This window comes from Quercus robur, chromosome 9, assembly GCF_932294415.1.
Source record: "Quercus robur chromosome 9, dhQueRobu3.1, whole genome shotgun sequence".
Taxonomy (NCBI): domain Eukaryota; kingdom Viridiplantae; phylum Streptophyta; class Magnoliopsida; order Fagales; family Fagaceae; genus Quercus; species Quercus robur.
The window spans coordinates 31,837,838-31,849,269 of record NC_065542.1 but is presented as its reverse complement, the minus strand read 5'-3'; the positions used below and the strand labels follow the sequence as shown (position 1 = coordinate 31,849,269).

Below are 11,432 nucleotides of genomic sequence, written 5' to 3'. Positions count from 1 at the left end.
AACTTTCTCTTTTAATTTCCATACTTGCCAATTTTTTGGGGTTTGTAGTATTGAATCAAAACTTGTTTTTTACTAAAATATATCCAACAAAACTCCCTCCAGTTGGGCTGGGCTTGTTTTTACTTTTTAGCTCTTCCATAAGAGGCTATTCTTGAAAATTCTAGGTACAGCTTCAAATAAAAAAATCATAACTAAGACAGTATTTCTGAAACAATAAATCTTAACTAAAAACCTTGTAGTTCAATTGATTGGTTGACATTCTTAGTATCTTCAATAAGATTCAAATCTCCTCTCGCTTATCAGGAAAGGAAAAAAATTGTAAAAAAGAAAAAGAAAATGGAAACAACTAATCCTGGGCCAGGAACCCAATAAAGAAGCAGCAGTGGGACGCACTCTCTGGTCAGAGCAGAAACCAGGCTATCTTCCACGCTTCCCCAGAACCTACTGGATATGTTTAAAGTATGTTAAAATTTTCCCGGCCAGAAGATTTGAAAAGCTTCGTAAAGCACCCAGCGACAACAGCTCCAATTTCCTTTTTCATGTTCAACCAAAGTACGTTCCTCCTCATCCTTCAATTTCAAACTAAAGCATCAAATTGAAACAAATGGATATAACAAGAAATAAAGGCTTATGGGCATGGCTTTGGAAAGCAGTAAGCGTAAGAACGTCATGGACCAGCCATTGGAATGTTATGTTACATAAAGCCAGCAAGAGTAACAAAGTGGGCCTGACATTGTCATTTCATATACGGAAAATTACACCTCCCACTCTTGAGGTATAAAGAAACGACAGTAAATTGGATAACATACGGGCAAATAGGGATTTCAAAGATAAACCATGGACAAATTAGAAACATCATCACTTAAGCAAAGGCAAGTTAGTCTACAAAAATAGGGCAACTCGAGCGTAAAATAGGGATTTCATTGTATTTGGCTCAAGAAGGGGACTATCATTTTACAAAACTTTGGAGGCCACTGTCATTTCCTAAAACATCAAGGGAGGTTAGCATAATTTTCCCCATTCATATATCATTCAAGAGAAAACGTTCATGTCATTTCATAGATGAGATGTACTAATGGTTAGTTTCAGAGTTACACTAATGATTCACAAAAGACTTACAACAAGATGAGAGTTGGAGCAAAGCAAATCTTTCAACAAAGCTAGACATACTTTAGATTTGGGTGCCAAAAACCATTAGAATGCCTTTTCAGCCTAACAAAAAGATTTTAGTTTATCACAATAAAGATTTCACTAGACAATGAATTATGATCAAGAACTCATATCCCAAGTCAGGAGAATAATCATTGCTTCAGATCAGCATACCAAGAAAACCCAGAACTTGCCTATGACTTCATTGAAGAATCCTTGTGGGCAGCAGTATTAACCTGTTTGGAGAGATAAGCTTCATAGATTTCCACTATTAGCCGAGGATCCTTCTCCACCAGCTCTGCATACTCTTCCCGTTTAGTAAGCTTATCCATGTTGTCTGTGATCACTGACAAAGCTGCATCAAGCATAAGCTTGGCATTGTGCTGGTGTGCTATGGCATAGCTCAGCATTGAATTCTCCCAGTTCAGTTTCGACACCAAGAACTTCTCACAATAAGCCTTGAGATGCTTTACCTGGTATTTTTCAGCCAATACTAAAAGGTCATAAGCCATTTGCTCATCAAGGCATGCTTCAGCAGTGTACATATAGTTGACAAACGCGCGTAAGGCATCATACGATACATCACCAATCTTGATGGTACCACTCCGGCTTTCTTCCATCTCATTCTCAAGCATCGCTTTGAACACTGGGGAACGGCTTATCTGATAAAATAAGAAAATGTTCAAAGAAGTTAAAGTCCTGAAATATCTGTCCCAGTAGGAAATAGCACAGCCGAAATATATACACTGCATTAACATATGGGATTGGAACAAGTGCAAATACTATACAAACATGTTCAAACATAGGTATTAGCATTCTCTCCCTTTGAAATGAATCCATTTCATGGCTTAGATTAGATATTACAAATCTAAAGGTGTATGCAAGAAATAAAAGGAAAAAGTTATTTCCAAACTGATTCGGACAAAAATTCATCCAAACCACCACAGTAGGATTGATAAAGCCATTCACATGCATGTACTGCTAGTCACATAGCTTCTTTAGACTCTTAGAGAGTCATGTGACTTGTTTAAATACTATACATGGATGGTTTTATGAGCTGTCACATGTCGAGTTGGAGCAAATTCCTCCAAACCCATATAGAGGAAAATTGTGTCCAAAATAAAAATCTACATTTGTTTCAATGGAAAACTTTATGTGGAGATAGTTCTCCACGTTTTCCAGTGTTTTGTAACATCATAAAAAATGAGTCAAAGGAAACTATCTTTGGTAAAAAAAAAATATATATATATATATATATGGCTTATTTCTAAATTTTTTAGAAAACAACTATATTTTATGGCAAGCTAAATGAGGAAAGTTTCAAACTCATTTAAGGTAGGTTTGCTACCATCAAAGAAAAATGAGATAGTTTTATAGAAAGCAATTTTTGGAAAATGACTCATTTTCTTGAAAACATTAACCAAACAAACAGAGCATTAATGATCAACCATGAAGTAGACTTTCCCCATTTCACTTGAAATTTGAGAGCACCCTGTACATTAATTGTTTGATCAAATATAATCACCTCACTGCAGCAAACAATATATGCCTATATATATGCTCCCATTTTACACGTAGCCAAAGATTAAATCACTAATCAAACTTGATTATTCACAGTCTAGTACAGTAAAGTTGCAATTTTTACAAATTAAAGTTACAAAAAATCAGAAACTGTTACTGACCAGTACGGCCTTGTGGGCCGGGACGGGGATGGGGGGCCCAGAAGAGGAGCCATCGTCGGAGGAAGCAACGAGAACGACGTCGGTGAAGCAAGGCCCATTGGGCCTAGAGAGGTGTTGGGGATCGAAGGGAGACCAGAACCTGAGAAAAGCGACTTTGGCTTTCAAGTCTTCGATCTCTCTCTTGCGATCCTCCTCGGTCTCGTTGGCCTCTTCGTAGCACTCTTTGCACGTGCCGGAGTCACGTGTCTCGTACGACGCTTGGCACGACAGGCACTTCATCGTCGTCGCGATCATCCTCTCCGTTTGACACTCGCTTGAGACCGAGACTGAGGTTGATGATGATTCTGACTCTGATTCGCTCTCCGATAAATAATGACTCGCCACTCTGTGATGCCGGCACCGTTGCATCCTTTTTAAGGGAAAAGCAAGCAGGTTTAAGTAATGAAGACCCCCAATTTTGTTTTTATTATATACAAAAGGATGACTCCCTGTTTATATAGTTGTCATTTTTTTTTCATTTTCTCTCAATTAAATAATCAATCCTCGTATTTACTATTCCCTCTCCTACAAATTTTTTTTTTTTTCTACTTTGCTTTTTCGTAAAATACTTTTATTAGTCTGATTCATTAAAGAAATATAAAAATAAACCTTTATTGGCTAGGAATCTTGGCAATACCTTTGCAACTTTACAATAGGTTTTTTCAATTATTTTTTCAATCTAGAATTGATTACTATCTAATATTACTATTAGGGGATTTAAATGATAGCTCAATAATGTCTGGTATCGAATGTTCGATTTCTACTTACTAAAAAGAAGATCAATACTAGAGAATATAGAAACAACAATTTTTTTACTTTCTTTTGGTTGATGCATAGATTTTGCATAACCAATTTAGACTTTAAGCATTTACAAAAAAAAAAGAGAGAAATGGTTGAAGAACCTTCTAGGGTGAGCTACGGGAAGAGTGTATTATGCCTATGAGCATCCACAGCAGTGGATCTATAATTTTAGCTATTTAGCATCACCTAAACTTACTTCATCTATTTTACCTACATACATCATGCAGAAGTGGATCTATTTTAGCTTTCAACACAATAAAATAATATAAACATCACAATAAAATAATATAATCACTACAATAAAATAATATATCCCACTATCCAAAAAAACCAACCACAAATACCTCTACCATCAGCCACAGCCACAACCACTGCTAACACCACCACCACCATCGGTCCACAGCAGGAATAAATAAATAAAAAACCAAATCTCCAATCTTTTTCCATAGCCACAACCACCACCAGCAGTCCACAGCAGGAAAAAAAAAAAAAAAAAAAAAAAAAAAAAAAAAAAAAAAAAACCAAATCTCCAATCTTTTTCCTCAATCACGGCCACAACCACAGCCACCACCACCACCACCAGTCCACAGCAGGAAAAAAAAATCTCAAATCTCCAATCTTTTTCCTCAGCCACGGCCACAGCCACAACCACCACCACCACCACCACCAGTCCACAGCAAAAAAAAAAAAAAAAAAAAAAAAAACCCATGACGAGCAAGCACCAATCACGTCGGCAAGCTAGGTTGGTGAAGGGGTGGATCGATGGCTTGGGTGATCGGAGTGACAGAGTGAGAGGCCGGCCAGAGTGAGGGAGTGAGAGGCTGGAGTGCAAGAGTGAGAGACCGGAGTGAGAGAGTGAGAGGTCGAAGTGAGGAAGTGAGAGACCGGAGTGGAGTGAGATTGGATTGAGAGAGAGAGAGAGTGATGTTTAGAGATGAGAGAGAGAGTGTGTGGCATTATTTTAATCCACAGATGATTAAAATAATATTTTTTTTTTTTTGCTCCTCATGAACAGTGCACATCTATTTTTAGATGTGCACTGTAGCAGTGGAGCTAAAATTTTTAGATTTAGCTCCACTGCTGGAGCATCATTTTAGCAGCAGTGTAGCTAAAATATAGGAATATAGCTACACTGCTGCAAATGCTCTAAGTTAGCAAAGAGTTTAGTTATATTTTGTATGAGTGAACTCCGTGTATTTAGTTTTTATACCTTTTGTGTCATGTAGAGTGCTCTTTTATAAAACTTAAATGAAGCCTTTAATTAAATTCCTCATTAGGGGTTTTTCTCTAATCTTTTCACTAATTTAAGTGTATCCCTTATCGGAATTGACCTTAGGCAAGATTCCATTATATCCACTACTTCCTTCTAAGTCTAGGGTGCCTAGTTCTTTTCTCATGAAATGACCCTTCATTCCCTAGCTAGACTAGTTCAGCTTTGGTTTGTTGTTGGGAATAAAATCAATTTGGGGATTAGTTTTAATTGCATTGTTTGATTTTGTGTCTTTAGGGACTTAGAAGACTTTTCCCTTGTCCATCAGTTTGGGGATTTATTGCATCTTGGGTCAATTTGGATACCACTAATTTTGCTAAAAACTGAAAACACTGTAGCAAATAAGTGAAAAACGCTGGCTGATTATTTTAGGGTCCGAGTACTGAAGCTCAGCTGAAAGTATTTAAGGGTCGCGTTTACTTTTTTTTTTTTTTTTGCTTCTATTCACTCCTCACCCACCCTAAAGCTTGTGTCTTCAAGAAGAGAGGTCCACGCTTACTAGAGAAATCCACGAGGAAGACCTACATCGGTCTGACATTGGCGAAGGCCTCAGAAGAGAAACCCACGAGGAAAACAACCTAGTCCGATTTCAGCGAAGATCGGGTTCCCTTTGGTGTAATCTTCCTTTCATAAACCTGGGTTCACCCTCTTCCCAAATTTCACTCCTCTCCCACTGTAACACCTCTCTTCCCATAAACCCATTTCACCCTCTTCCTCACTCCTCTCCTAGCCTAACACCTCTCTTCCCATAAACCCATTTCATGTCTCTTCCAATTTCACTTGCTGACCCATTTATTTAATTTAGGTTAGCTTTTGTTATTTTGTGGCTTTCTTTTCTTTTGAATTGTTGGAATCTAACCCCAATTGTTCTACTTTGCTTTTAATTTCTGTTCTAAAATGGCCTATTAAGGTTAAGAGCCTAATATGTTAAGCTTGTTTTATGCATATATGATTAGAAATTAGAATACAGTGCAAAGGGTTTTTTAATTTATGGGCCAATGGGTTTTTGAGTTTGTGAATTGTGATGGTGTTTGATACTCCTTTCTTCCCTTTACTTTCCCTTTGTATAAGGGGCACAACGTTTTTGATTTAGAGTCGAATTAATAGTGCTTCGGTCTTATACTGATATGTATTTATTTATTTATTTTTGCAATTGGTTGAGTGATTAAGAAATCTGTAACTTGTAGTTTCTTGTGCATTCTCTAAAATTTCCTAGGGATGCTGCAAGTGAAATATGTATAATTTGGTATTTTTACCCCACCCATTAACCTTAGTCAAGCTATCTATTTGAGCTTTAGATATAGGAGACAAACATGGAAATAATTGATCTTTTTTCGCATGCTATAATTAACTTTCTTTATTCTTTTTTTTACGTTAGTGACAACTTTAAATTTATAGTAGAAAAAAGATAATGACATGGGCAAGGGTAGCATTCATTTTCCATTTTTGTTCACTTCATATTGTCAGTTTCCCAACTTCATGTCCATGTAAGAATTTTCATGCAGAATTCATGTAGCTACACCCTTGCTTTATCATGTAATCATGTCCTTAGGCATAAACAATTCTTTCTTTTTTTCCAGACAAATTTTAAGTGGATATTTTTGTTGTGCATTGCACAAACCAGTCATGATACTTGATGTAGGAAATTAAAAAAGAACATTCTCATTAGTAATGCACTTCAATTATGGTTCATGTTCATTTCAACTCTGGTTGGAAATATGCCAAAAATAGATACAAATAAAAAGTGGAGGTGACCATGGCTGTGACACATAATTCCATTCCTTTTTACATATTGTATTACTTTCGTCATTCTATTTAATAAGTTCTTCATTTTTATATCTGATCATCATGCACTCTTTTTTTGAAACTTTCAAAATTGAAGCAATAACATAATTGACTTGGAAACAATGCCTAAAACAAATGTGTATTTAGAAAATGAGTATAGACTAAAATGTTTAATTATTGATTTGTTTAACCAAACTTAAAAAAAAAAAAAAAATTGCAAATAGTCATGGAGCAACATTTTGGAAATTTTGTTTTGAACAGCATGTTATTCCTCATCGTATTTATATTGCAATTATATTCTATGTATTTATGGTGCACCCTGAAGTCGGTTGAGAGTGGATTTCTCAACTCTTACAAGTAGCAGGGCTCTTTAGTTTCTCATGCAGTCCTTGTCTTGGTCCGTTATTTGACATAATAAATTTGAGACCATAGTACCTGCAAGTCATCATTGAATATGTTTAGTTATTACTTTGTATTTCTATGGCAGGGCCGTTGGTTTCAGCTGCAGAGGCCATTGGTTTGTGATAGTGTCTCTCTCTCTCTCACAAAGGTTTTGTTTGGTTTGGTTTTCTGGGTTTTATTATATAGAGTTTTGGTTGGGGTATTGGTTTTTATTTTTTATTTTTTTTATTTTTTATTTTTTATTATGCTAAGGTTTGTTTTGGCAATAAAGGAAGACTCAACTAAGAATTGGGAAATAGAAGATGTCATTCATGAAGAAGTTGAAAAGATTTTATCTTCTTTTTGTAATTGGTCAATTATTTTTGCTCCTACATTAGTCAATAGAGTGGTTCCCAAACGTGCTATGTGAGTTGTTGGTTTTAAAGATTGGGAATTACTCCATCTCCTTATAAATGGCAATGAAAAGTCAAAATGCGTCTTGCTGCAAGCCCCATAGTTATTAATCAAAGAGGATGGTCATAAACCCAAATATCAAAATAGTATCATTCCTATTTTGAAACACTTCATCAAACAACCTTTTTGCATCAATAAGTGAACTTAGCTTGATCCCAACTCAGACACATTGCTAACTAAGGAATGTACACTAATTGAACACTAGAAAAACAAGAAACGAACACAATATTTTCAACCATAGAATTCAACATAGTTGAAACTTATTTTAGCAAAATCATAGAGTAAAATTCTAAACAAACAGTTGGATGATCCAGACCAGAAAAAAAAACAATAAAGCAAAGCAAAATTAAACAATAAAAAAGAAAAGACAGAACTTATAGATGACAATTATAAACACTAGATGACATTTGGCAAACCTAGATGACAATTAATTATAGATGACAATTATAAACACTAGCAAAAGAAAAAGGAACAGGTAAGCATACACTAGATGACAATTAATTAGTAACCATTATCTTACATACACACCCATGGTAAACATAGTTTCTGCTAATAAGAAAAAAGAAAAAAGAAAAAAAAGAGTGCAATAGGTACATAAAGAAAATCCGATTACTACAACACCAATCCTAAACAACCCTATCGAGACAATCCTCTTTCCTTTAGGAAAAATGATATTAAGGGTTCATTTGGTACTGCATCTCTAGCCACTTCAGCTGGACGTACTTTTCATGAACAAATGCTGCAAACATGATCCTACCCTCTGTGTTTCCCATGAAGAAGCAGGTGCTGAATAGATGAAGGCGATCATTCAATTGCACCCCAAGAAGACTCAACACCATGTTTAGAATTGCTTTAACCTCAGTAGCTGCTGTGGAAGCAAATGGTATACGAGTACTTACACTTCTACTTTTAACAATAACATCTGAGATGCTCTTCAAAGAGTTGAACATCTCTTGCACAACTAAACGTTTTTTTCTTGGTTTCTTGCAAATTCCCTTGAAAAGGTGGACACTGCTTGCTAAGCCTTTCCTCTTATTCACTGCCAGTCTTGCCTTCGACGATGATGGGCCTTCAACCTCCATTAGGTCAACATTCGCAGAGGGTTGACACTGGGGGTCAACAAATTCTTTGCTATTAGCGGAGTCCCCAAACCCTTCGGTGTATTCCTTTGGTATTACACCACTCGTGTAGAATGCATTTTTTCCCGTTGCTACCATGCCTTGAAACATGATTTCCATGGACTGAACATTTGGCAATGGTTTGTTTTTAAAGGTTAATGCATTGGGACATGCCTACATGTAGACAACCGGTAGTTAGAACACAATATAGTTGTAGATAGTTGAGTTTTTCATAATTATGTAAAGTGAACTAACTTAAAGCTTTCGGGTCCACCATTCATCACTAGCCTCAAGCTTCCCAATTACAGAATCATAACCCAACCCAATCTCAAGCTCAAAACACTCCATTGTTTTCCAAGCCTTCCATTGTTTTCTCAGATGATTCCATTTGTTTTTAAACTGCGTGTGAGTCACTACTTTTTCCATTTCACCCAATTGCTCAATCATTGCATTAACCTCCTCCCTTCTCAAAAATCCTCCATTCCTCTTGCCATCTAGGACTTGAGCAACACACAAATCACAAAAAAAACTTTTAGTTTCTCTGGTTATTTCCACCTAGTTCTCACTTCATTACCACTATCCTTCGATTTTCCTTTACCCATTTTTGCTATAACTTCCTTCTATACTCATTGAGGCATTTCAACAAACAGTTTGTATGCATATCATAATCGGTTACGCATGCCCACATGAAAAATGCAAAGTAAACTCACATAGTCCAAATACAACATAGGCAAGAAGAGAAATACACAAAATTACATAAAGGAGAGAGAAACCCATATACTAGTGTCATGGAAAACATAAAAACCACACACAAACATTGAACACAAAAACCACACACAAACGTTGAACACAAAACCATAGATTAAAGCCTCATGGAAAACAATATAACCACACACCAACAGATCAGAGAGTATGAGAAGTTAGACACAACTTACCCTTGAAATGCAGAGACCCATAGTGGTGGCAACGACGTCCCAAGCGGAGAGAAGGTGAGCTCGAGCGAAGGAAGAATATAGGGGATCGGGTTCGTTTGTTTAGCGTAATGGGTTTGCAATTACCATGTTTCCTCTGTTTTGATGGTTTATTGGTTGGTGGGTAGGTGCAATTCATTGCAGAGGAAGAGAACGGAGCATTGAAGAAAATTGAAGACATCTCTGCCACGGTAGTTGACAGAAAGAAGAAACTTGAGAATGCGAAAATTAGCCATTGGGTTGAACGCACCATTTTGTGTTTACTTTGCTTCATGGGTCAGGTGAATGAACAGTACATAGTACACAGTAGCAATGCGTTTCCTTTCAAGGTTGTGTCCATGAACAGTACACGCACATGCATAGCGTTAATGAAATGATGTGTTCAAGTTTTTATCCATGTGTTTCAGTTGGAACTTTTGTGTGTTTATTTCGTGGCACTATAGCCGTGGGTCCCATGGTGAGTAAAACACAGACACTAAAACGCTAAGGAGAAACGCAATCCAAACGCTACCTTAATAAAATTTCGCCTCTAGATGGTTTTTCACTAAACCTTGTCCATCCATTTGGGCGAGCTTCTCTTCCATCTTAGTGACTTAAAAATATTGTTGCCACTCGGGTACACTATGTCCATTGTCTTGGATGAGTGTCCCCTTTGTCTTAGGTAATTAGGGGACCTTTGACTTCAATGACTTGATTGCTTAAAGGGTTTGTCTACCCTTAATCCTTTATTGTTACAGGTTCAAGGGAACATTTGTCGTTTAGCATGTGTACCCATGTGAAGGACCTAGGAGATTTTTGCCTTTTAATAATTCTTGTCCTTCAATATGTTCATTCTTTATTTGAACACTTAGTGACCTCTTCTTTAGGGACATAGGACAATTTTTTAATCATTCACTAGGTCTTTGGCCCTTCATTTGGACAGTCATGTTCTTGTCTTTAGAGACTTGATTAATAAACTTTCTTCCCTTTTGCTATGTTTTTGGTCCTTATGGGCCAATCCATTTAGAGTTTAGTACCTTCAATGGGTTTGTCCTTCATCTTGGATGATTGTCTCCCTCATCATCATTGACTTTGGGAGATTTTTCGCGTTTCTATAAGGTTTGTGGCTTCAAGCCTCCATGAGATTATGTAGCTTTGGGCCTCCTTGAGGCTATATACCTCTTAACACATTCATCATTCATGTACATTGTTATACACTTACACTCTCCACACTTTTACATTTATTACTTTTTGAATAATCAAATTACATGTTTAAATTTTATGTATTTAGATTAATTTCTTGAGTTGATTGTTATTAGCTATAAATTGATTATTTTTGTTTCTTTATTTATTTTTATTATATTTTGTATAACAACTACATTTTAGTACAATTGTTTATTATTTTTTTACTAATGCCAATCAAGATTTATAAGATTAATTTGTCTTTCAATCATGACTTTAATACTGTCCTCCCTAAAGTAAATCATGACGCCACCATTGAAAAGGTGAAATTGTTGTTATTGTAAATTGTTAAGGGATATGATTGATTCAAGGGATTCACCTCCAAGAAGAGTAGAAATGGGAAATATAGGAAGAGTTCAGGGGATCATTTATCCACTCTCATAATAACTTAAATATATATTTCTCAAAAAAAAAAAAAAAACTTAAATATACAAGAAACCTAGTATTTATTGTTGGAAATATTTTAGTTAATGCACAAACTCTTCAACCAAAAAACAAGTTTAATCCAAGTCCGGAGTAATAAATAGCAACAAGAATAGAA

At 36.1% G+C, this 11,432-nt stretch overlaps 1 protein-coding gene across 1 annotated transcript; it reads right to left on the bottom strand.

Moving 5' to 3' along the window:
* Positions 1–1,031: 1,031 nt before the first annotated feature.
* Positions 1,032–3,301, bottom strand: LOC126700594 (BTB/POZ domain-containing protein At4g08455-like). Its single transcript, XM_050398806.1, has 2 exons — positions 2,832–3,301; positions 1,032–1,811 (listed from the first exon to the last, which is right to left on the bottom strand). Exons 1-2 carry the CDS (start codon positions 3,237–3,239, stop codon positions 1,344–1,346), a joined length of 876 nt encoding a protein of 291 aa, XP_050254763.1. The 5' UTR covers positions 3,240–3,301; the 3' UTR covers positions 1,032–1,343.
* Positions 3,302–11,432: the final 8,131 nt, after the last annotated feature.